The 25745-nt window shown below is 37.3% G+C and overlaps 1 protein-coding gene across 5 annotated transcripts; it reads left to right on the forward strand.

Annotated features, from left to right (window-relative positions):
* Positions 1–5359: 5359 nt before the first annotated feature.
* agfg2 (ArfGAP with FG repeats 2) lies at positions 5360–25378 on the forward strand. Of its 5 annotated transcripts, XM_067401726.1 has the most exons (15): positions 6184–6315; positions 6478–6526; positions 6832–6925; positions 9997–10112; positions 10256–10403; positions 12419–12539; positions 12783–12887; positions 14945–14977; positions 18690–18878; positions 19059–19143; positions 19319–19365; positions 21996–22079; positions 24290–24394; positions 24613–24683; positions 24881–25378. In XM_067401726.1, exons 3-15 carry the CDS (start codon positions 6872–6874, stop codon positions 24926–24928), a joined length of 1206 nt encoding a protein of 401 aa, XP_067257827.1. In that variant the 5' UTR covers positions 6184–6315; positions 6478–6526; positions 6832–6871; the 3' UTR covers positions 24929–25378. The 5 variants fall into 5 exon arrangements, 4 of the variants coding, with proteins under 4 accessions (XP_067257825.1, XP_067257826.1, XP_067257823.1 ...); XM_067401722.1 differs by lacking the exon at positions 6478–6526 and having other exon boundaries at positions 5363–6315; XR_010896495.1 differs by lacking the exons at positions 6478–6526; positions 24613–24683; positions 24881–25378 and adding an exon at positions 19511–19620 and having other exon boundaries at positions 5360–6315; positions 24290–24343.
* The last annotated feature ends 367 nt before the right edge of the window (positions 25379–25745 follow it).

Consider the following 25745-nt stretch of genomic DNA (forward strand, 5'->3'; position numbering starts at 1 on the left):
ATGTGCATCCTTGGTGCCTCATTTCCATAGGGCGTTATTTAGAAGGCGGGACTTATTCCGCCATATTGTGCATTGCACTTTCTCCCATTCATAATAATACGAGTGATGCATCTTGTGTTATTCTATAGTCTTTGGTTTAAAACAGGGTTAGGTTGTAAATCAATATCCCAAGTCCTTGAACATCTCATGGAGCACTGTACAATCCATCATGTTAAAATGTAAAGATTATGGCACAACAGCAAACCTACCAAGACATGACACCGTGAAACATGATGGTGGCAGTATCATGGGGGTTTTTTTCAGCAGGGAAAGAGAAGCTGGTCAGAGTTGATAGGAAGATGGATGGAGCCAAATACAGGGCAATCTTAGATTAAAACCTGCTAGTCTGCAAAAGACTTGAGACTGGGGCAGAGGTTCACCTTCCAACAGGATGACCTTAAACATACAGCCAGAGAGCAATGGAATGGTTTAGTTCAAAGCATATTCATGTGTTGGAATGGCCCAGTCAAAGTCTAAATCCAATTGAGAATCTGAGAATCTGAAATTGCTGTTCACAGACGCTCTCCATCCAATCTGACTGAGCTTGAGCTATTTTGCAAAGAAGAATGGGCAAAAATTTCACTCTCTAGAGATATACCCCAAAAGACTTGCAGCTGTAATTGCAGCGAAAGGTGGTTCTACAAAGTATTGACTCAGGGGGGCTGAATACAAATGCATGCCACACTTTTCAGATATTTATTTACAAAACAATTTGGACACCATTTATCATTTTCCTTCCACTTCACAATAATGTGCCACTTTGTGTTGGTCTATCACATAAAGTCCCAATAAAATACATTTTTGTTTGTGGTTGTAACGGGTAAAAATGTGGAAAAGTTCAGTGGGTATGAATACTTTTGCAAGGCACTGTATATTTCAGTGGTGTGCAGTGGTATTTTAAAAGGAAGCAACGCCCTCATTTATGTCTCTGTTACACAATTTTCCTGGTAAAGTTACATTACATAAAAAGAAAGACCAAATTCAATTCTATTTTTGTATTTTTACACTATGTAATGTTCTATTTATTAAAACCAAGTACATTTCATCAAGTTAGTGTTTTTATGCATTTTTACATTTATTCCAAAATAATAACTAAAGGCATGTAACAATTTAAACAATATATTATTTATGAACTAATATTCATATTTTCTTTTTATTAGTCAATTTATTTTCAGCAGTCATCAAGCTTGTACACACTGGTCACTCACTCACAGACACAAAGACGTACCTTGCTGATTGCTCACTAAAACCCACCGCAGCCATCATGTTTTCAGGCCATTTCGAGTTTGATTTTGACATGAAATAAAGCGGTGATATCTAAGTGACAGTTGTTTACTTACTTTTTAATTAGTCTTCCCATTAACGCCATCACTAGTTGCGTCCCAAATGACGCACTATGCACTTATGCACTTTGTACTCATCCATGTAGTGCGTGAATTGTATAAGGTTATTTTGTCATTTAACAACAGAGTCCGATACCCCCTCTCCCTCCGCTACATAATTAAAGCTGCGACAGTTGAGTGCATGAAGTGTCCAACATTCCACACTTCGTTTTTTCTGTTAATCATCCAGCTATTTAAAGTGCACTTTTTCTTTTTGGAATTTTCTATGTACTACGCACTACCTTCTAACGCACTACTTGCACTATTTGTACTCAAAAACGTCATAGAATAGTACATAAGTAGATGAATTGGGACGCACCTACCGTCTTCATAAAGTATATCAGAGATGACGTGTTTTTGTAGGACAACCCGGAAGTTAGCGGCGCACGGGTTCCCTTGATCGAAAGCCATATGCATTTTTCCCATAAACTTTTGGAAAATCGCAAAAAACAAGCTCTATGTTTAACAAAGCGTTATCAAGATAATCTTTACAAGTTAACACAACATTTATACATTTTGAAGCCTAAATAAAGTCATCAGATATAAAAAGCTAACAGTAGGCTATAAACGGAGCACACCGTGGTCGCGGATCAACGTCACCACCACCAAGCTTCCTCAAACTTTATTTAAAAAACTACTTTATTTAAAAACATGCTTGCTGATTATGATTTGCGCTGTATATGAATACTGATCCACTTTTTCATGAGAAATGCTGTCCGAATGTCCCGTTTTTAATGATGATGTCTAAAGTCCCCACCAAAGGAAGTAGTCCCTTTTAGCAACTTGTTACCAACCGCCGTTTTTAAGACACAATAAAGGTTTAAAAAAATCACAAGCGGGCTATAATTGGTGTATTTTATGTCATAGATCAAAACGTGAAAATATTTAGAGGCTTTGTTAAAGGCACAATATGTAAGATTTTCATATTAAAATATCCAAAAACCACTTGCACAATGTTATATATTTTGTTCAGCTATGTACTTACATTATCCTAAATGTTTCCAAGAATTTGTAAATTCAGAGAAATTCACAATTTTAAATAGCGCCTGTCCCTCCCTTGTCACTTGTCGCCTGTGATTGACGTAATATCTGCGTTATCCCTGGTTTCCTTGTACTGCATAGTAACCATGGCAACAGATGAGAGAGCTGCAGTCTAGCGACACGCTGTTGTTGTTTCGGTCAAACATTATGGACCATGGCAAGCGAACTTTGGGACAAAATGAGAAATTAAACGAGGATCAATATTGTATATCAATCTCAAGTGAAACAGTGCTGCGTTACCTAACAATTTTAAGTTGTCAAGTAAACTGACTTGTATTAGTAGTATTTCAGCTTTGTGAGTAGTTCAGTAGAATGAAATGTCCTCATTCCTTTATATCCCCTGGGACTCGCGTGTGGCTCTGATATCTGTCTCTCATTAGCAATCGCGCCCGCGATTCTCGGCCACACCCTGCTTTAAACCACGGTCATGTTAAAAATTCACTCATCCATAAACATTATTTCGCCATAAACATTATTATATCCATCGGAATGACGACAAGTTTCATGAGTCCACGCTCATTCACCGCGTCATCAATCTACGCCTTTGTTATTGTTTTGAAGAGTTTAGCGACCCCTAGTGGCGAAAAAAAAAAAAAACATACTGTGCCTTTAACCACAGACCTTATTTCAGGCGATTTAGCAAAAACCCATTCAAAAAAATAAACGACTTTAGGGTGATGGAACCGGAAGTCCTAAAAGGCTAACTCGCTTCCGGGTTTTGCATACAAAAACACGTCATCTCTGAGGTACTCAATTCAGGCTGATTCGACGAGAACACGCACAAAAACAAGAGGTGGGATTTATCGCACAAACCAATATGATCGGTTAGGGTGTCCAATCATATCCAGTCATAGTGTGATGGAGGCACTGCCTCCTCTCACGTGACTTTCCCCCATTCATTCTCAATAGAGTACCTCAGGGATGACGTGTTTTTGTAGGCCAACCCGGAAGTTAGCGGTGCACAGGTTCCCTCCGTTGAAAGCCTAAGCATTTTCCCCATAGAGTTTTGGAAAATCGCAGAAATTAAGCTCTGTGTTTAACAAAGGGTTATGACACTTACATGTTTTGTCAATCAAGATAATCTTTAAAAGTTAAAACAACATAAATACATTTTGAAGCCTAAATAAAGTCGTCAGATATAAAAAGCTAACAGTACGCTATAAACGAACACACGATCAACGTCGTCACCACCAAACTTTATTTAAAAACATGTTCGCTGATTATGATCTGTGCTGTGTATGAATACTTATACACTTTTTCATGAGAAATGCTGTCCAAATGTCCTGTTTATCATGATGACGTCTAAAGTCCCCGCCAAAGGAAGTAGTCCCTATTAGCAATTTGTTAGCAACCGCCGTTTTTAAGACACAGTAAAGGTTTAAAAAATCACAAGTGGGTTATAACTGGTGTGTTTTATGTCATAGATCAAAACGTGAAAGTATTTAGAGGCTTTGTTTACCACAGACCTTATTTCAGGCGATTTAGCAAAAACGTAATCAAAAAACCCATAGACTTTACGCGTTGGAACCGGAAGCCCTAAAATGCTAACTCGCTTCCGGGTTTTGCCTACAAAAATGCGTCCTCCCTGACGTACTCTATCATCCCCCCACTAAACCCACCGCACGCTTTGGGAGCTCTGCTTTGTTTCTGCTGAAGGGAGGCACAAAAGACGCGGACTCCCCGCTGTAACTTTACCTGCGGGCGTCGCTGTTTGGCAGTGTTTCTTTAGAAAAACAAGTGACTTTTACACTTTTTAATGTCAGATTTTGTAACATTTGTGTTGTTTTATTTTTGTAATATTGATTATTTTCTCATCCAGTTTTTTTGAGGAGGCACTACCTCCCTTGCCTCCTCGGAAGAAACGCCCCTGGTATATTACATAAAGTAATCTAAGAGATAGGCTAAAGTAATCTTTAATCACAAGTTTAAAAATAGTGTGGATTGTGCAAACATTTACCTCTCTACAGGGGCGTAAATCGCGGGGGGGACAGGGGGGTCAGGACCCCCCCTATCTGAGTGCTGCCTATCTTTGGTATTCATCGTATTTTGGTGACTTGGTTGTAAACAACTTAAAAAAAAAAAAAAAAAAAATATATATATATATATATATATATATATATATATATATATATATATTTTGAAGAATATTTTGGCCAATTTAGACAGATTTTTTCATTGAACCAAAGAGAAACAACTCCATGCTACACTAATAATAGTAGGGTTTCTTCTGTGCAACATTACATATATTCTTTATAAGTAAAATTTTGGCTGTTTTATTTGTGTCCCCTTCAAAAATTGCTCTTTATAAATTTTATGTTTATTGTCTCCCCCCCCCACTGTCAGATGAAATTTACGCCCCTGCCTCTCTATCACAATTATCCCTGATATAATGCTTTGAGGCAACAAAGCATAAAAGTCAGAGAAACTGTAAAAGAAATTAATAAACATCTGAACATTCTAACTGTCCAACATTCTAAATGTCCAAGTACAGGTCTCTGCAGGACAGTAATAGGAGTTACCAGATCAGTGGACGAGGCCATAAACAGAGGGGCGTTTTTGAGAGCGTTACCTGATTTGCCCACGTCAGAGTGTGGGTAGGGTTTAGGGGTGGGGTCATTTTTCATTGCATGATTTATAAACACCCACCAGTTTCAAAACACCCACAAATACAAAAACGCCCACTTTTGTTCCACAGAGACCTCATACTCAAAATTTCTGTTAACCAAACTGAAGCTAAATTAATGTTTTGCAAAACTGTGACCTCTGCTGGCAGCTAGTTGCCACTGCAGGACACGCATCCTGTGTTTTCACTCACTGCAAGACCAGGAACCAGGCCAACATTACATCAGTGTAACTGGTGAGATGTCTCCGTTAATGTGATTTAACTCAAGAATGTGTCAACAGGATGCACTCACTTAAAATTCGTCAAGTGTTTTCGGTTTTGCTTCTTTTTTTTTTTTTCAGTCGTAGTCCATGATGGACACTGCATTGATTTGAGTGCTTCATGCAAAGAGTTAATAAACACATTTTTTATTTCAAACGTCATACAGAAGGGCGTGATAAAATCTACTCGTGTCCAAGATAGAAAATCTCACGTTGCTGGGTAACCCTGGAAATAAATGAGCACAAAATAATGACCACGCAGCCATCATAAACACAATATTGTTAAGCAGATTAGTCCCTACTTATCCCGCGGCGTTTATTCGCCCCCCAGAGGCACTGTAGTACTCAAAGTTGCCTCCTCCGTCCCCGTCTTGGTTTCTGTTCGCAGTCTCCCTAGAATCCCTGGAAGGAAAGACGGGTGCGCAACAGCAGAGAGAGAGACTGCGCGCCGCGAACGATCTGATACTGTGCGAAGGGAGAGAAATCAGCAGAGCGAGGAAGAGTAATGACGAGAATCGGATTTTCTTCGCGCCCAGAGGAGAAAACCGCAGCAATGAATAAATAAACAGGGCGGTTGTAAAACTCCGGCCAGTCGTGACCACGAGAGACTACGCATGTAAGATTCTGTTCATGAAAATTCAATTCAGTGCATGAGAAGACGACCAGCCGCGTAGTCGCTCTCAGAATGCGGGCGTGAGAAACATACTACGGCGGGGGAATTAAAGTGCAACGGTGGGCGAGTGAACGGCTCCCCCACAACCATCTTGAGGGCCAGGGGGTGTGTGCGACTACAGGGCACCAGCATGTCGAACCGAAAGCACCGGGACAACCAGGAGATATGCGCCCGCAAGGTCCGCGAGCTCGCCCAGACGGGAGTGAACAAGCACTGCTTCGAGTGCAACCAACCTGGGGTGACTTACATCGATATCACCGTGGGCTGCTTCGTATGCACGTCGTGCTCTGGAATGCTGTGAGTGATAACACCAAACTGCATGTGATTATGTCAAGAATTTCATTAGCAGCCTATTAAACTCTGGAAAATATGTAGCTATGTCAATGCAGCGCTGTCAGTGAGATTTCTGGTTGTGTTTACATTCAAGATAGTCGGTAATTACTACTTTGTCATTTTCAGGCGTGTCCCAGTCTCGCTTGTGTTACGTATCATTTCGTCATGATTTCAGGTTTGGCATCAATATAGCGTGTTTTTTTCTGCATGTCAGCAAGGGAATGGTGTGATTCCACTTCAGTTTACACACGATTTCAATCTGCAACTGCACTTACGAACAAAAATAGCACTGGAGAAAAACATGCAGCCCTCTTCCTTCACTGTTTTTTTTTTTTTTTTCAAGAGGTTACTCTCATTTTCACAGCCCTGTCACACTCTCACGCTCATTTATATTAAAAATAAAAGCAAACCCGTTGAACGCTTCACTCCTGGTTCTTGTTTAACCACGCAGTTTGTGCTTGCGGTTTGTTTCTGTTTCAGGAGAGGGCTCAACCCACCCCACAGAGTTAAGTCTATTTCCATGACAACCTTCTCCCAACAGGAAGTGGAGTTTTTGCAAAACCATGGCAACGAGGTGAGTGGCGGGTCTTCTAGTACATAAGTGATGCTATGCGACTTTTATGGACAGGAGACATCTGGAAACCACTTGGGGGTCATAAATCCAAATTTCTTCTTGTGCAAAATTCTACACCTCTTGACCACAAAGCGAATAAAGGGTACTCTGTTTGGTGCCTGATTAAAATGTTGCTTGTTAATCGTATATATTACTTTTTAGAATACATTATTTATATAATATGCAAATTGCAGACTTGCTTGGAAAAAATGTACTTCTTCAGAATATAGGGTTATTTTTGAATGGAAATCAATGGGGAAACATGCTATTTGCCATCATAATGGTAAAAATTCCTGACCCCTAAAATAAACAGTAAACCCAAAGCTCAAAGTAGCACAGTCCTGTCACCCATGCAAAGAGGGCATACATTGGAGAAGGAAGGGAAAAAGCAAAAAAACAAACAAAACAAACAAAAAAAAAACCTAGGAAATGACTGTGAACCGTTTTGGTTATTAAAAATGAAATGATTAAAAAAGACCCAAAAATGAAAATTCTTTCATCATTTACTCACCCTCAAGTTGTTCCAAATCTGTATCATTTTCTTTGTTCTGTTGAACACAAAGGAAGATATTTTGAAGAATGTGTTAAACATGACATCCATAGTAGTTCTTTTCCTACTATAGAAGTCAATGGTGCCCCAAAGCGGCCTGTTTACAAAATTTCTCCAAAATATCTTCCTTTGTGTTCAACAGAACAAAGACATTTATACAGGTTTGGAACAACGTGAGGGTGAGTAAATGATGAAAGAATTTTCATTTTTGGGTGAACTGTCCCTTTAAAAACTAACCAGCCACTTTATTAGGTACATGTGCCAGTACCGAGTTCCTTCAGAACTGCCTTATTTCTTCGTGCCATAGATTCAACAAGGTGCTGGAAACATTCCTCAGAGATTGTGGTCCGTATTGACATGATAGCATCATGCTGTTGCTGCAGATTTGTCGGCTGCACATCCATGATGTGAATCTTTCATTCCACCAGATCCCAGAGGTGCTCTATTTGGATTGAGATCTGGTGACTGTATAGTGAACTCATTGTCATGTTCAAGAAACCAGTTCGAGCTGATTTGAGCTTTGTGACATGGTGCGTTATCCTGCTGGAAGTATCCATCAGAAGATGGGTACACTGTGGTTATAAAGGGATGAACATGGTCAGCAACAATACTCAAGTAGGATGTGGAGTTTAAATGATGCTCAGTTGGTACTAAGGGGCCCAAAGTGTGAAAATATTCTGTTGCAGCAGAAATCGAGACTCATCAGACCAGGCAATGTTTTTCCAATCTCCTATTGTCCAATTTTGGTGAGCTTGTGAATTGAAGCCTCAGTTTCCTGTTCTTCGCTGACAGGAGTGGCACCAGCGTGTTCATCTGCTTCAAGGTTCAATGTGTTGTGTATTCTGCTCTTCTGCAGATCTCGATTGTAACGAGTGATTATTTGTTGTTGTTGTCTTTCTATCAGCTGGAACCAGTTTGGTCATTCTCCTCTGACCTCTGGTACCAACAAGGCATTTTCCCCCACAGAACTGCCGCTCACTGGATATTTCCTCTTTTTCACACCATTAAACCCTAGAGATGGTGGTGTGTGAAAATCCCAGTCGATCAGCAGTTTCTCAAATACTCAGACCAGCCCATCTGGCACTAACAACCATTCCACATTCAAAGTCACTTAAATCAACTTTCTTCCCATTCTGATGCTCAGTTTAACCTCCAGCAGATCATCTTGACCATGTCTACATGCGTTGGGTTTCTGCCATGTGATTAGCTGATTAGATATTTGCATTCACAAGCAGTTAAACGAGTGTACCTAATAAAGTGGCCTGTGAGTGTGTGCGTGTGTATATATAACAAATAAATGTATTGTTAAAATTGCAAAAATAGAAAAGAAAAAAAAATCTAGAACATAATATAGCATAAGAAACATATTATATACCATCCATCAACCACCTTATGTGTAACATAAATTCTATTAATAGAAAACCCCACATGTGTAGTGGATACACTTTCACGGTTTATTTTTGGCTGTATTTCTTGTGTGTTTGTGCGTCTAAGTGCATTTCTAAAACTAGCTGGGGAACAGACTAAAAGCATTTGATGGCTTCCATCGTTTAAATTGCAAAAGCAGGGTAACTTAGTTTTGCACTGAGCAAATGAGTAGATTGCTTAATACTAAGAGCTTACATTAAGTTTTATAGATGGTGTGTGGGCAAAGCATAAAATAGATAGAGTTTTTTAGTTGGTAATATACTGCTGGTTTTCCCATGAGTGTGTGACTGAACTTGCCTTTCTGGTAAGCAAATCTGAATGGGGTTCAAGTACAGACAGTGCTCTTTCACTCCTCAGCCAACACACACATACTCACTTTCACACCCACAATTGGCACTACAGGATTTTTGCTCATTGCAGTTGCTCCGAGGGTGGGCGCCATGCTTGTATAACACTGGCAAAAAATTCTTCTGACTCATTCCTCCTCTCCTCTGTCAGTAAAGTATGTTGAATATGAGAAGGGACAGACCAGCACAGCAAATATCAGTGCTGGTGCTGACATTAAAGTGAATGATAAATTAAACTACAGGGCTAAATAACCACTAATCCATACACAATTCACAATGTGTAACTGAGCCTGCTCAATTGCACCTAAGCTCATTCGATGCTAAAAATACATGCCATTTTGACTCCGTTTTACGTATTTTTGTAATTTATGTCACTGAGCATCTGGGTCACTGTCTAATTTGTTAAAGTACCTCAGACATAATATTGCACACAGTTTTCAAACATTATCTGTTTGACATGTTTACATTAACTATTAATGTTCAGTAATAATAAAGCTTCTAAGTTAATTGCAAACACAAACCCCAAAGAAGCAAAATACTTTCTAAATAATGGTTGCACAATCTCAATTTTACATGAAAATCCTAGCAAACATCTCCTTTGAGAAAGTACTCTATGCAATATGAAGATTAGCCTGTATAAGGCTGTATAAACTTTAATGAGGCTTAAAAAGGTGATTAACTGTGTTTTTGGTTTATGGGGGCGTTAGGTTGGAAGGAGGACCTGGCTATGCACATTTGACCCCAAAACAGATGGCTGTTTTGATGCACGTGACACACAGAAGCTGAAAGAGTTCTTGCAGGACAAATATGAGAGGAAGAAATGGTGAGTGAGAAGAAGTGTGGTCATAAAGGCAGTTTCAGTGTGGATCAAACTAAATTATTAATACATGCACTGAACCCTACTCCCTGCATTATCTATAGTTGAAAGTCAAAGAATCCAATACTAACAAGTGTTTGTTTTTCCAGGCATTTCTCTAAAAGCAAGATTCGCAGAGATGCAGAGACACCATGGGGGCCAGGGGTTCAGGCTGTTCCAGCTCCACATGGGCCCGCTCAGAATCAGCCTCCACTGGGACATCCTTTGAACCCCACTGCCCGGCCAACTCGTACACTGGTGAGGAAAAAAAAGGAGGCCCAGAAATAAAAAAAATGTAAAAAAAACAAACGAAAAGACAAAAAAGTTCAATAATGTCTTGATGAATTGTTATTATTATTATTTGACTGATAATAGTATTATCAATCCCTTAAAGGGTTAGTTCACCCAAAAATGAAAATTCTGTCATTGTTTACTTACCCTCATGTTGTTCCACACCCGTAAGACGTTCGTTCGTTTTCAGAACACAAATTAAGATATTTTTGATAAAATTCGATGGCTCAGTGAGGCCTGCATTAACAGCAAGTTAATTAACACTTTCAGATGCCCAGAAAGCTACTAAAGACATATCTAAAACAGTTCATGTAACTACAGTGGTTCAACCTTAATGTTATGAAGCAACGAGAATGCTTTTTGTGTGCCAAAAAAACAAAATAACGACTTTATTTGACAATATCTAGTGATGGCCAATTTCAAAACACTGCTTGATGAAGCTTCGAAGCTTTACGAATCTTTTGTATCGAATCAGTGGTTCGGAGCGCGTATTAAACTGCCAAAGTCATGCCCCCCAGTGGTGAACCATTGAAATTTCAATACTCTTATGATGTAACGAAGCCTCGTTTACTGAAATCACATGACTTTGGTACTTTGGTCACTGATTTGAAACAAAAGATTCCTAAAGCTTCATGAAGCAGTGTTTTGAAATCGGCCATCACTAGATATTGTTGAATAAAGTTATTTTATTTTTTTGGCACACAAAAAGTATTCTCGTCGCTTCATTACATTAAGGTTGAACCACTGTAGTCACATGAACTGTTTTAAATATGTCTTTAGTAGCTTTCTGGGTGTTTGGAAGTGTAAATTAACTTGCTGTCAATGGAGATTTTATCAGAAATATCTTAATTTGTGTTCCGAAGATGAAAAAAGGTGTGGAACAACATGAGGGTGAGTGATTAATGACAATTTTCATTTTTGGGTGAATTAACACTTTAATGTAATTTCTTTCTTTTTTTTTAAATAATAATAATAATAATTATTATTATTATTATTATTATTATTTATTAGAATAATAATAATTATTATTACAAATGAAAATTACTATAAAAGACTTTAGGAGGAAAACAGTATGCAAGGCATAGTGAAGAAGTTTTAAAGCTGTAATTTATCTTTAAAGAACTAAATTGGTAAAATTATTTAATTATTTAACTAAAATAAAGTATACAAATAAGCTTAGTGAACCTTAGTGAAGTTTTAAAGTCCCCTTATGTGTATGTCACCCAATAATTTTATCCCTTAAAACTCATCTTTGATCACCAAAATGACATATTTAAATATTTTTTCCTGTGGAAAAAAATGCCTTAAAATAGCTTGAATGTAACTCCACACCCTTGCTTCATTTATTATATGCAGACCTATGAATATGCTAATTAGCCCCGCCTCCACTCGCTCACATGAGCTCAGATCCACTCTGTCAACTTACTGAGGTAAATGCTGCACAATGGTATCGCTTTTTACAATGTCAGACACATAACATTAATTAATATGATTAGCCTTTTACTTGACTATGTAATAAAACAGCTAATAATGTATTGCTAATGTTACGCAGTGACTGAAAACTGTCTTTAGATCACTGCAGTTTTAAAGATACTACAGCATACTCAGCAATGGTGTTGACTTGCACATGCAACATTAAAAACTTGATTTTCACCACAGGGGGAATTTAAAATTGTAATTTCCCTTAAATTAACTAAATTATTATTATTATTATAAATCAAAAAGGAAAATCAACTATATCACTTGTATCAGTGAACAAGCATTAAAGCTGTAATTTTACTTTCATGAACTACATTATGAGCTCAGTTCTGATTTACTACTGTAGCAGGGCCGTTTAAATTAAACCATGAGAGTAAAGGAGGGTTTGCGGTTTGAGCCGTTTAACATGCTTTCATCTCTGATCTGAAAACCACCCCAAAAATGTGTCATATCGAGGGTGCTGATCTGATTTTTAATATGCATGTGTGTGTGTATTCCCACAGTCGCAGTCCCAGTTGTCAATATGGGACAGAGCTCCTGCTGTCTCTCCAGCTGATAGCCGTACTGAAGTGTTCACTGCCAGACCAACTCGCTCACAGAGCTTCAGAGATCATCCCATTAAAGGTACAGCCTTCATGTGCTCTTCTCTACCCTTCTGCTCTTCCCTCCTTACCTCTGTTTTTCCTTCTTCTTTTCCTGTCTTCCCTTCCCCCTCCTTCTGTCTTGTCTCTCCTGATTAATAACACAGATGTACTGTATGGTAAGTCATCATTAGACTGTGATTTATTATTTAATTTTTATTTAAATGTTTTATTTTTCTCTCCTCCTCTTCTCTCCTTTCCATCTGTTTCTCTCTTTCTGTCTAAGACACATTGTTAAGTGGTGTGGAGAGACAGAGGCCAGGAATATTATCTTCTGGAATGGGACCCCAGAATCATCCCTCCTCCTTTCCAGCCCTTCCACGTCCTTCAGGTACACAAAGACACACACACATAAATTACACATAAAAGACAGTCACATAAAATCCTGTCACATAAAATACAGTTCTATGAAGTATAAAGTGGGGTCCAAAAGTCTGCATTGACAATCTTTTTCAAATCGTTTTTGGATTTTAATACATTTAAAACAAAGAGAAGATAGGATGTAAATTTAATAGTAATATATTTAAAGGTACTCTATTTTTTTTGTTCAAATTTAAAGGTGCCCTAGAATCAAAAATTGAATTTACCTCGGCATAGTTGAATAACAAGAGTTCAGTACATGGAAATGACATACAGTGAGTCTCAAACACTATTGTTTCCTTCTTCTTATGTAAATCTCATTTGTTTAAAAGACCTCCGGAAAACAGGCGAATCTCAACATAACACCGACTGTTACGTAACAGTTGGGATCATTAATATTTACGCCCCCAATATTTGCATATGCCAGCCCATGTTCAAGGCATTACACAAGGGCAGCCAGTATTAACATCTGGATCTGTGCACAGCTGAATCATCAGACTAGGTAAGCAAGCAAGGACAATAGCAAAAAATGGCAGATGGAGCAATAATAACTGACATGATTCATGATATCATGATATTTTTAGTGATATTTGTAAATTGTCTATATAAATGTTTTGTTAGCATGTTGCTAATGTACTGTTAAATGTGGTGCGTGATTTAAAAGGGTCGCGTGCTGAATCGGTGCATAGTTAATGACGCCCTAAAATAGGCAGTTAAAAAAAATCTATGGGATATCTTGAGCTGAAACTTCACAGACACATTCAGGGGACACCTTAGACTTATATCAACTTACATCTTTTAAAAACTGGTTCTAGGGCACCTTTAACTTTTAAGTCAGTACATAACCCGTGACATTCTACCTGGAGCTGTTCACGTCCTCAGACTCTTATATGAATTATGCGTTTGTATGGCAACATTATCAACAGTGAAATGAATCTGCAGCAGTCAGGTGGTACAACTAGAGATCTGCAAGTAGTTTACGTTCATTATTATTGTAATGTTATGCGCTTTGAGACATGAGGTAACTTGACGCTTTGCAGACTCTTCTCTGGCTGTGCGTGTTCATGTGTTTTGAAGGAGGCGTGGCTTTGGAGAGCTCTCGGAAAGGAGGGTGGAATCTTATGCTTTCAAAGCTAGCTTTCTATTGCCAGAAATTGCCAACCATACCTTTAAGCAAATGGAAAAACAAAATATATGAAACTATACAATTCATGTACATTTTACATGAATGTATATCATGTACTTTATTACTTAAAAAATTATAATAAAATTTGCATTAAAGGGATAGTTCACCCAAAAATGAAAATTGGATGTTTATCTGCTTACCCACAGCGCATCCAAGATGTAGGTGACTTTGTTTCTTCAGTAGAACACAAATTATGATTTTTAACTCGTTAGTAAGGTCTGATCGCGTTCTGACAGCGGCAGTGATGTCTCGCTCTCATTGAAGTATATGCGCGAGACATCACTGCCGCTGTCAGAGCGCGATCAGACCTCACTAAGCGAATGCTGAACGCGGTTGGACATAGTGGTGTATTAGAGTTAAAAAAAATAATATAAATACTGTTCGGTTTCTCGCACAAACCGATCGTTTCGTGTCTCAGGACATCAATGTGTCGTCACGAGCTGCAGGGTTTAATTTGGACTTGTCTATGCAAGTTTTATTTACTCTTATAGTAGAAGTTCCCATCCACTAGCATTATTTGACTGACAGATGGCAACGGTTGGAGTTAAAAATCATCATTTGTGTTCTACTGAAAAAACAAAGTCACCTACATCTTGGATGCGCTAGGGGTAAGCAGATAAACATCAAATTTTCATTTTTGGGTGAACTATCCCTTTAAAAATCGTTTTAAATTGGAAACCGAAGCATTTTAATCTGGAGTCACAAAATTTTAGATCCCACTGTATATCAATATATATATATATATATATTTCTGCATTTTTTTTTTTTTTTTTTAAATGTATTGTCTATCAAGTCTTTCTTCACTGTATCTCATCTTCCCTCCTTTATCCTTTATTTCACAGCAAGTAGCACTTTCAAAAACAGCTTTACTTTAGGTAAGTCGCATAAACGATATATATGTGATTCTGACTGATTGTGCACTGCAGACACTTCAGCTTTACCTCAGACCATCTGGCTGCATTGCTGAGTGAGCCAGCCATGACAGGCATAAAAGTGTTGATGTAATTGCAGATACAGTATAAAGTTTGTGTATATGAGGGCTGTGAGTCTGTCAGAGAGAAAGAAACAGAAAGAAGCAGAGGAAAAAACTTACAGTATGCAGACTTGAACCCCCATGGAATAATGCTGTTAACAGTAAACCAGTGGTTTAGATCAAGATCAAATGACCAAGCTAGACACAATGCAAGATAAACACTATTCAGTATGTTTGTGGCCACAGTATTATGTTAGACAGTACATCTAAAGTTAAATAAGCTACAAAAGCTAAGAAACTACTCTTTGGAGATGTTTCTCACTGCAGTGGCCTCAGACGGAGCTTCTAAATACCAGCAGTGCCATGCTAAAGTCACAGAATGATACTGAATGTGTCCTGCACATGCTCCAGCCAGCTACTTCAAAGCCCTACATCACTGCTCTGCCAGGTCAAGGAGAGACAATCTGCTCTTTGATAGTGAAAAAGGCACAGGCTTTAAAGTAAAGGTATATTTAGAAAATCGCCCAGGGCAGTGCCTGCTTTGTCTCACGTCTGTGCTTGCATGTAGCCTGTTGATGTGAAAGAATGTGTAGAATTATTTGTAGAATACACTGGCATGCCAATATAGGATATTACTACAGGAGTATGAAAAAATATGGAATTTGATTTTAATCATTTCCAGGTCTGGATAAGAATATTTGTAAATATATAAAATTTTAAATATATTTAAAACTAAATGTATCATAAAAGCAGAATGTTTTTCATGGTGTTTGGAGCAGGCAGTCAAAAGTTTAGCAATCATTTAGTAATCATTTAACACAATTAATAATTTTCATTATGCAAAACTGCCTTGTCCTCAAAAAGTTTGTCCTCAAGTTGTTCCAAGCTCTCTGCTGAACACAGAGGATATGATGAAGAATGTGGGTTTCCAAACAGTTGAAGGTAGCCATTAACTTCCACAGTATGGAAAAAAATAATATGGAAGTGAATTGCTACGGTCAGCTGTTTGGTTACCCACATTCTTCAAAATATCTTCTGTGTTCAGCACCGCAATGTGTTGGAACAACTTGACGGTTAGTAAATGATGTCAAAATTTTCATTTTTGGGTGAACTATCTCTTTAAAGGGGTCAAGACATAGATTTTTTTATTGTTTTAATATGTTCCTTGAAGTTCTGTCTGAAATGATCTGTTTTTAAGGGGTGGCTCCTTTAAAGGGTTAGTTCACCCAAAAATGAAAATGATCCCATAATGTACTCAACCCAGTGCCCAAGGAAGTCGACCGGAAGTTGAAGTCGACCGCATGCCGCCATCTTGTAGCAGAACTTCACTTGCGTTAGCATCCCATTGACTCCCATTCATTTTGGCGTCACTTTGACAGCGAATAACTTTACATCTGAGGCGTTTAAAGACTCCATTTGTCCATTATTTATTTCTAAACATACATGAAAATGTATAAAGGGCTCCATTACCTTCTATGTTACATTATGGCCCCGTAGAAACAGTTTTTGTAAAAATAGGCTAACGATTGCGTCATAACCACTTGACTCTCTGTCGCACAGTAGAGAAATTACCGAACAGACAGGAGGAGAAGTTCGCAGGCAATAGTATGCATTAACTTAATATGGCGTACTGGCGTTACATTTTAAAATACTATACAAAATAATTAATCAGAATACTTACTCCTGCTCACTCACGCCAAAGAACTCCCCGCTCAAGTTCGCCGTCTCTACAAGATTAACAATGGCAGTTTTCATGCACAGCTACTAGAAGATTTACATCTGTCAGACAGGTTGCTGACGTCATCAAGCTTAGTTTGAGTCTGCGCGTCAGAAACGGAAGTGCTAAAAATCGCTAAAAATGGGCTTCACTTGTCTCAATTGAGTTCCAATGGGGTCGCTGTGTCCATTTCTTTTACTGTCTATGACCTCAAGCCATCCCAGGTGTATATGACTTTCTTCTTTCAGGCAAATACAATGGAGTTACATTAAAAAATATTCTGGCTCTTCCAAGCTTTATAATTTGAGTAAATTGTAACCGATATTTTGAAGCCCAAAAAAGCACATCCATCCATCATAAACGTAATGGAGGAAGAGTGAACTTTGACCTGACACATGACGTATTGATGAACACGGAAGCGCAGAGGATAGAGCAAAACAAACCACAGGGCACGAATTAGAAACGATAATTTTTAAAGAGAAATGTCGGAGGAGCTTGAGTTTGTTGCCCAGAGAGGTGTCTATTCTCACCTAAGCTTAAGCTACTCCTACATCCTACACCGGAACTCGACTCTCCTGAACGGGTGGTATTGTTTTGAATGGGAGAAAGTCGCGCAATATGGCGGAATGAGTCCCGCCTTCTAAATAAGAGCCAATCGCCGACTGGTAAAGTCATTGCGTCACTTTAGCGGCCGTTAGAATCACCGGTTTCTATAGAAACAGTCAGACACGCGCCTCCGAAGAGACGCGCATTTAGGTCTGCGCATGCGCATTAGCTTGATCCAGCCTGAAAAATACAGTTTTTTTTGTCATGATTCGAGCGTTTAGAAACTAAATTTATGAGCCGGTTGTTGTTAGATTTCATTGGTGATTTCAAATATGAAATTTAATCGTAAGGTTGGAGAACAGTTTTGAAGAATTTGATGCTTCCCCATTCAAAGAGATTACATGATGCCCAGGATGCCCGAGAGGCGTTTCAAAGATGGCCGCCGAGTGAAATGACTTGTCTTAAAGGGACTTTGTTATAGTCTACAAAAGTTATAAATATGGATAATTTTCCTATAAAAATGCATTGCTAGTGTAGACGCCATCAGTGATTACAATGGGTTCTATTTGCTTTTGATGCGACACTCACATCCAGTGTAGGGAAATGTCAGCCTTTAAGCAACTGAATGCCAGTTGGTGGCTGACCCAAGTCAAAGGTGCGAAGATGTATAACTATTCATCGTTGTCTTTTTCTGGAGCCTTTTTTCAAGCTTGACTAATAAATGCTTTGTTCATACTAAAGGAGGATGTGTTAATCTATGAAGTTTGCAGGATGTTTTAATGGTACAAATACCTCATATATGTCAAAAGTTAAAGGCAATTTTGAATTCTTGTGTCATGAGCCCTTAAAGGAGAGGAGTGCAATGTACATTTTTGTCTCACAGGTAATAAAAACAGGCAGAAAAATCCTATTAACTTAAATTAAAGGAGGGACATGAGCCACATCTACAGACTAGAATATCATAGAGACTCAAGTGTCTGCCCTTTTGACTTGGGTCAGCGAGCAACTGCCTAGCAACCACCCAGAATAACCTAGCAACCACTGAATGATGCCCCTAGAACAACACCTAGAACACCTTAGCAACCACACAGCAACAGCCTGACATCACTCTAGTATTGTGTCAGCAAGTTGTGCACTTTCAATCTTCTTTATAAAATGTAAAAACTATAGTACCATATCATTTGTCTGACTTATTTATATATAAGTTTTTCATGTAGTATTTATATATCATTTTATGTCAGCTTTATATCAATCAATGAAAATTCTTTTTAATAGTTTCAGGTTACAATAACAACACTGATTGCAAAAGCATTTAGAGCATAATCACAGAGAGCCTCTCTGATTGGTTTAGGTCGCACTCTGTCAACTGGGGGTGGAGCTGCATTTAGAGCCTTCCCTAAATCACTGAGTTTGGATTTTGGGGGTCTAAGCCATGCCCACAACACGCTAAGTTCTGCTGCTCCGCCCCTTGTCACTCAGGATAAGTATGCAGCCTTATCACAGCTTGATAAAGTGTTCTCAGACAACACACCTGTCACAGGTAAGACAAGGTTATGGGTATAATATATATATATAAAAAAAATGCCTTTTTCTTATAAAATTATTAAGCTAGTCCATAAAGATCTCAAAATAATATACAACATTTTGTTGCATTTCTGTTTGCATGGTGGAAATCTACATATGGTATATAGCTTTGACAAGCTCTTTTACACTTTTGTAGCCATTACAACAGCTCCCTCTGATGGACCCCCTCAGTATAGCACCCTCTTTGGTAACCGGCTTTCCTCAAGTTCCACGCCTGCAAGGTAAAACTTTAAATAGAACAGAATTAGTTACCAAACATCAGTCTAAACTAAATAGAACGATTTTTCAACCCACATTACTGTTAAGATGTTTGTTAACGGCTTTAAGAGTTCATTTCTTTGAACTAGTGTATTTTCTTTTTCTGTTTCCCTCAATCTCCTGTGCTCTCTTTTTCAGCTCCCCAGGTGTTCCAGAGGCAACATCTGGATCTCAGACGTTTGCAAGTGAGCAATTCACAGCAGGGCTTTTTAGTTTAAAAATGATTTTGAACTACAATAGGCATGACATTTTGACTTTGACTTTGGTTTTTTAAAGCAGCTATTTGTGAGTAAACAAGTAATAATAGATTATCCCATGTTTTTTAAACAGAACCTCATCTATCATTATCAGCGCTGAGTAGATTACTTTCAAATTGTAGAAGATTACTGATTTCAGATGACATGACATGACCTAGTAATGTAACCCATTACAGATTTAAGGTAATGTAATCGGATTACTTTTTGATTACTTTTGACCTAACTCATTTATCACATTTGATTTGCATAGGATAATCTTGTCATATTGATATAAAAACACAAAGAGAAAGAAAATATATTCCATTCTTCCATTACATTACGTAAGGGTTTCCCAGACTAGGGTTCATGATTTTAATAAAATCATTAAGTAAAAAAATCATACATTTAAATAATTAAAAAAAAAATCTAAATAAAATATATTGTATTTGTTTGCCTGCATGTCATTTGACCATTAGCCAACATCAGAGAACTGTGTGTGAACATAATTATATTATTAAATATTATTATTATTGACCTAACTTATTATTCTCAGGGGGGTACTTCAAGTAAATATATTAGGTCAAAGAGGTTCAGCTGACAAAAAAGGTGGGGAATCCCTGCATTTCATGTAAATATGACATGAGGTGAATTTGTATGTTTTAATGTGTTTGACATAAGCCTTCCAAAACAAGTGAAAGTAACATGAAGGTCAAGTATGGTAACCCATTCTCGGAATTTGTCCTCTTCATTTAACCCATCCAAGTTTGTGCACACACAGTAGGAGTAGTGAGTAGTTAACACACACTGCAAACCGTGGACACACACACCCAGAGCAGTGGGCAGCCATTTTTGCTGTGGCATCCAGGAAGCCATTAGGCCATGACTGCCCAGTAGTACATTATTACAGTAATACATGGTTAGTAATACATGGACAGTAATAATGGTTAAATGACTCACTGAATGACAATTCAAAAAATAACTAGATGAGTAAAGTTTGTAGACAGACTTTAACTAGGCTTTAAAAAGCCTAGCCAGAAGGTTTGGAGTAGTTTTAAAAGCTTGAAGTTTGAAGCATTTTAGTTTAGTTTAGTAGTTTAAAAGCTAGAAAATGTGTAAGTAAGTGTGAGTGAGTGTGTGTAGATATAGTTAGTAAGATAGATAGGTAGTTAGTTAGTTAGTTAGATAGTTGTAGTTAGTAAGTTAGATTGATAGTTAGTAAGTGAGAGTTAGTTAGATAGTTAGATAATAAGTTAGATAGATATATAGTTAATTAAATAACAAGTTAGATATAGTTAGATAGTAAGTTAGATAGATAGTTATATAGTTAATTAGATAAGTTAGATAGATAGTTAGATAGTAAGTTAGATAGATGTTAGATAGTAAGTTAAATAGAAAGTTAGATAGTTATAGGCCTATAGTTAATTAGATAACAAGTTAGACAGATAGTTAGATAATAAGTTAGATAGATAGTAAGTTAGATAGATAGATAGATAGTTAGATAATAAGTTAGATAGTTAGATAGTAAGTTAGATGTTAGATAGTAAGTTAGATAGAAAGTTAGTTAGATAGTTATAGGCCTATAGTTATTTAGATAACAAGTTAGATAGATAGTTAGATAGTAAGTTAGATAATAAGTTAGATAGTTAGTTAGTAAGTTAGATAGTTAGTTAGTAAATTAGATAGATAGTTAGTTAGTTAGTAAGTTAGATAGATAGTTATTAAGTTAGATAGATAGTTAGTTAATGAGTTTGAATGGCTCAGTAATAGTACATAGAATGGAAGCTTCATTGAGTTTAATGGGCTTCAGTTTGTTTTGATTTGAATTTGACAACTGAAGATGATGGAGTGTTCAGATTTTCATTGCAAGTCTATGGGAGTTTTTCCAAGTTTTGATCAGCATTTTTAGGAAAACCGTAAGTCGGATCAGTTTGAAAAGATACAGCAACCCGAGTCAGAACAGTCTGAAGGTCTGGGCCGAGTTTGGTGGTTGTAGCTTTAAAGCTCTAGGAGGAGATAGTGTTCAAATTTTCGGTCCGAAGAATAATAATAAGTTTATATAGCAGATCAGTATAGCCGGGGACACACCTAACGATTGTAAGGCCGATTATGAATGTAAATTGATACTTATGACTGAACGCGCTCAAACGCGTCCAGTCAGAGCCAGTTGCCAGTTGCAATTTAAAACATAAAAAAAAGAAGTAGTAGGGAGAATCAATGAATTATGAATAATTCACTGCCATTGTGAGTACACATGTAATCAATAAAACTGTAAGTAACTGTAGTCTGATGATGAGTAATTTAAAATGTAATATAATCTAGTTACAAGTACTGAGTTTTTGGAATCTCATTATGTAATCCAGATTCCATGTAATCAGTTACTAACCAGCTCTGCTTGGGTGTGACATGCAATATTTGGACGATCGTACAGCATGACCTCAGAAAGCCGCTGAGATGGAAACATCTGTAAATTCACAATAATTAAGTCAAAACAGGGATTTGATCCAAAGTACAGTTCATGTTAATGAGAGACCTTCTGCAGTGTGTGGCTCATAACAACACTTTTTCTCTCTCTGATTCAGATTTCCCAAACCCCTTCAATTCTACAGCCAGTTGCACCCAGCCTGTTCTGTCTCCTAGTAACCCCTTCAAAAGCACAGCCTCAGGTAAGAGATGTGCCCATGCCCACATCATGTTTTGGCTTTTGGAAAACAGGAAGACTGCAATTCAGTATAATTGCATTTTTAGAAGAAAAAAGAAAAAAAAACTGAGCTACTAGGATTAGTTTGTACCTTTACTATATCAATAAAATGCCTTTATGGACTGCGGTTATTGTAAATAAGAAATTGACTGTAAAGAACTGCATACAACTCCTATAGTTTCTCAACCTAAGATTAAGCAAGCCTTCTATTTACCAGTATGGACCACTGAAAGGTCCATACAGGCAAGGGTCAGCAGTAATCTGATTGTGGCACACAATCCCATAGTTATGTCTTGTGAAGGATACATTGTTACAATGCTATAAATCTGACAGAGTGTACTTGGCTTAAAAGGAACTTAATCCATAAAGCAATGAATTTGTTAATTGGATATTGCTGATGTTCTTGTGTGGAACTATTGCGAGACCTTACTTCTAATAAATCAAGCAAAGCGCTTACTCCCACAAATGCTAGTGGTAGATCTCAAAGCCAACACAAACAGTGATGTCACTTGGGAAAATTCCAATGCAAAGAGAGTGGTTTGTTGGATTTATTGTTGAATGAAGTCCAAGTGGTAGAGGAAATAATACACTTTGTCTTTAGCAGTCAGCACATTTATCATTTTATCATGATGTCCTGGATATTGAGTTCAACACACTTTTCAAATATGAAAACTGGCTTTTATGTCCATATCTATCTATCTATCTATCTATCTATCTATCTATCTATCTATCTATCTATCTATCTATCTATCTATCTATCTATCTATCTATCTATCTATCTATCTATCTATCTATCTATCTATCTATCTATCTATCTATCTATTTGAACACAAAACTATCACTGTCGCTATCTATCTATCTATCATCTGATTGTATATCGATTTACACATACAGTACAGTCCAGTCATTTGGAACCACTAAGATTTTTAATGTTTTTAAAAGAAGTTTCGTCTGCTCACCAAGGCTACATTTATTTAATTAAAAATACAGTAAAAACAGTAATATTGTGAAATATTATTACAATTTAAAATAACTGAACTGTGTACTATTTAAATATATTTGACAAAGTAATTTATTCCTGTGATGCAAAGCTGAATTTTCTGCATCGTTACTCCAGTCTTCAGTGTCACATGATCCTTCAGAAATCATTCTAATATGCTGATTTGCTGCTCAAGAAACATTTATGATTATTTTCGATGTTGAAAACAGTTGTGTACTTTTTTTTTCGGGATTCCTTGATGAATAGAAAGTTCAAAAGAACAGCATTTATCTGAAATACAAAGCTTCTGTAGCATTATACACTACCGTTCAAAAGTTTGGGGTCAGTAAGAATTTTTTTTTTTTTTTTTTTAAGAAATTAAAGAAATTAATACTTTCATTCAGCAAGGATCCATTACATCAATCAAAAGTGGCAGTAAAGACATTTATAATGTTACAAAAGATTAGATTTCAGATAAACACTGTTCTTTTGAACTTTCTATTCATCAAATAATCCTGAAAAAAAATATTGTACACAAATATTTTGTACAATTGTACACATTAAATGTTTCTTGAGCAGCAGATCAGCATATTAGAATGATTTCTGAAGGATCATGTGACACTGAAGACTGGAGTAATGATGCTGAAAATTCAGCTTTGCCATCACAGGAATAAATTACTTTGTGAAATATATTCAAATAGAAAACATATTTTAAATTGTAATAATATTTCACAATATTACTGTTTTTACTGTATTTTTAATTAAATAAATGTAGCCTTGGTGAGCAGATGAAACTTCTTTTAAAAACGTTAAAAATCTTAGTGGTTCCAAACTTTTGGACTGTACTGTATATATAAAGAGATAAATAGATATAGATGGATAGAAAGTAAAACTAAAACAAAACTATCACTCTGTGTATCTACACATACATAGAGAGATAGACAGAAAGTAAAAGTAAAACTATCTACACATTCATAGATAGATAGATAGATAGTAAAACACAAAACTATCACTCTTGTCACTATCTATCTATATCTATCTATATATCTATCGTCTGGTTATATATCAATCTACACATACATATAGATAGATAGACAGGCAGACAGACAGTAAAAGTTCAATAGTTTTGTGTTTTATTTTGTAAATAAAAGACAGTTTGCATGTTTAAAAAAAATGCATGTCTTTCTGATTGACAGATGATGCCTCCTCCTCAGCTGTCTTTCCTCAGTCTGTCTCTTTTCCTGCATCTGCCACCCAAAGTGCTTTTTCACACCAACAGTCTAGTAACCAGGAGGCGAACGGTAAGTATAGCAAGCTTAAGTCTTTAAATCTGCTTAATGGCAGCGAAACCAGTTCTTAAAATAGTCCACTAATCAATTAAAAGAATCAGTAAGGAATTAGCACTGAAGACGAGACACTGCAAAATGAAAACTCAAGATGACCGATGTGAGAGGCCGTTTTGTTGATCTGAACTGAAATTTGTGTGCTATTTTGATCCTGTTGGCTTGTTTGTTTGTAGGTTTCAACTCATTTCCTGCCCCAGAGTCCGTCCCCAAAGTCCCACGACCAATGTCTGTCAACCCTTTTACTGTAAGCATGATCCTCTTTCTATGCTAAGAGTCAATAAAACGGGTGTAGTAAATAAGCTTCCGCCTAGATATCATAAATCTTGCAGACTGTACTTAGTTTTAACTGAATGGCAGGCTATGTACCTTCTATTTCTGTAAGCATACAAGTGTGTGTGTGTGTGTAAAGGGGTTAAGAGTGTTTTCCATTTCTTCTCTTAGGGGAATGTTTACCCGAGCAGAGGAGCATCACTGAACCCTTTCATCTGATCCCAAACCGGCCATGGAGAAAAAGGAGCGCGAATGGAGCTTGTTTACTTTGCCATACCTACAGAAAACATCCAACACTTTTGCGTGTGTATGTGTCTTCATGTATGTTTAAAGATGTGAGTGTTTGTTAGCAGATATTGTACATGTAACTATTTGTACATGCTTTGTTGTATGTGTGTGAGAGTGTATGTGCCCTTTTGTACCAGATGCTATACAGTAAATCAAGCTGTGTGTGTGTGTGTTTGTGTGTACATTTTTGTCAGTTTTGCCTAATATCAGTGGTGTTTTTTCTGATAATAGGAGAACTTCAGATGAAAGGTGCTTATGAGAGACATTAACACTCACAAACACACACACACACACACACACACACACACACACACACACACACACACACACACACACACACACACACACACACACACACACACACACACACACACACACACCCCTAAGCTGCTGCTTTGACCAGTAGAATTTCTTGTGCCAATATCATCCTAACCTGAGTGCCCACTTACTTCACTCATACACTGAGGTCAACACATTACAATAAAATAGTAGCAATTCAAGCTTCAGATCACCTCGGTAATGCATTTTTCCCTCAGTGCCGATTTGGTTTAATTGATTCCGATGCATGTTAATAAGATGGCATAAACGATACAGGCATTTACGCCACTAATCTGTCTGTGTATGTATGCCAAGCCTTTTCTATTTATTTTGACGTTGACGTTTATTTCAAGCGTTACTAAGTATTTGTGTGTGCGTTGTCGGACTGCATGCGCTTCTCAAGTTGAGCAGGAAGCTGCTGAATGTACTG

Source organism: Chanodichthys erythropterus, chromosome 11, assembly GCF_024489055.1.
Source record: "Chanodichthys erythropterus isolate Z2021 chromosome 11, ASM2448905v1, whole genome shotgun sequence".
NCBI classification, from domain to species: Eukaryota; Metazoa; Chordata; class Actinopteri; order Cypriniformes; family Xenocyprididae; genus Chanodichthys; species Chanodichthys erythropterus.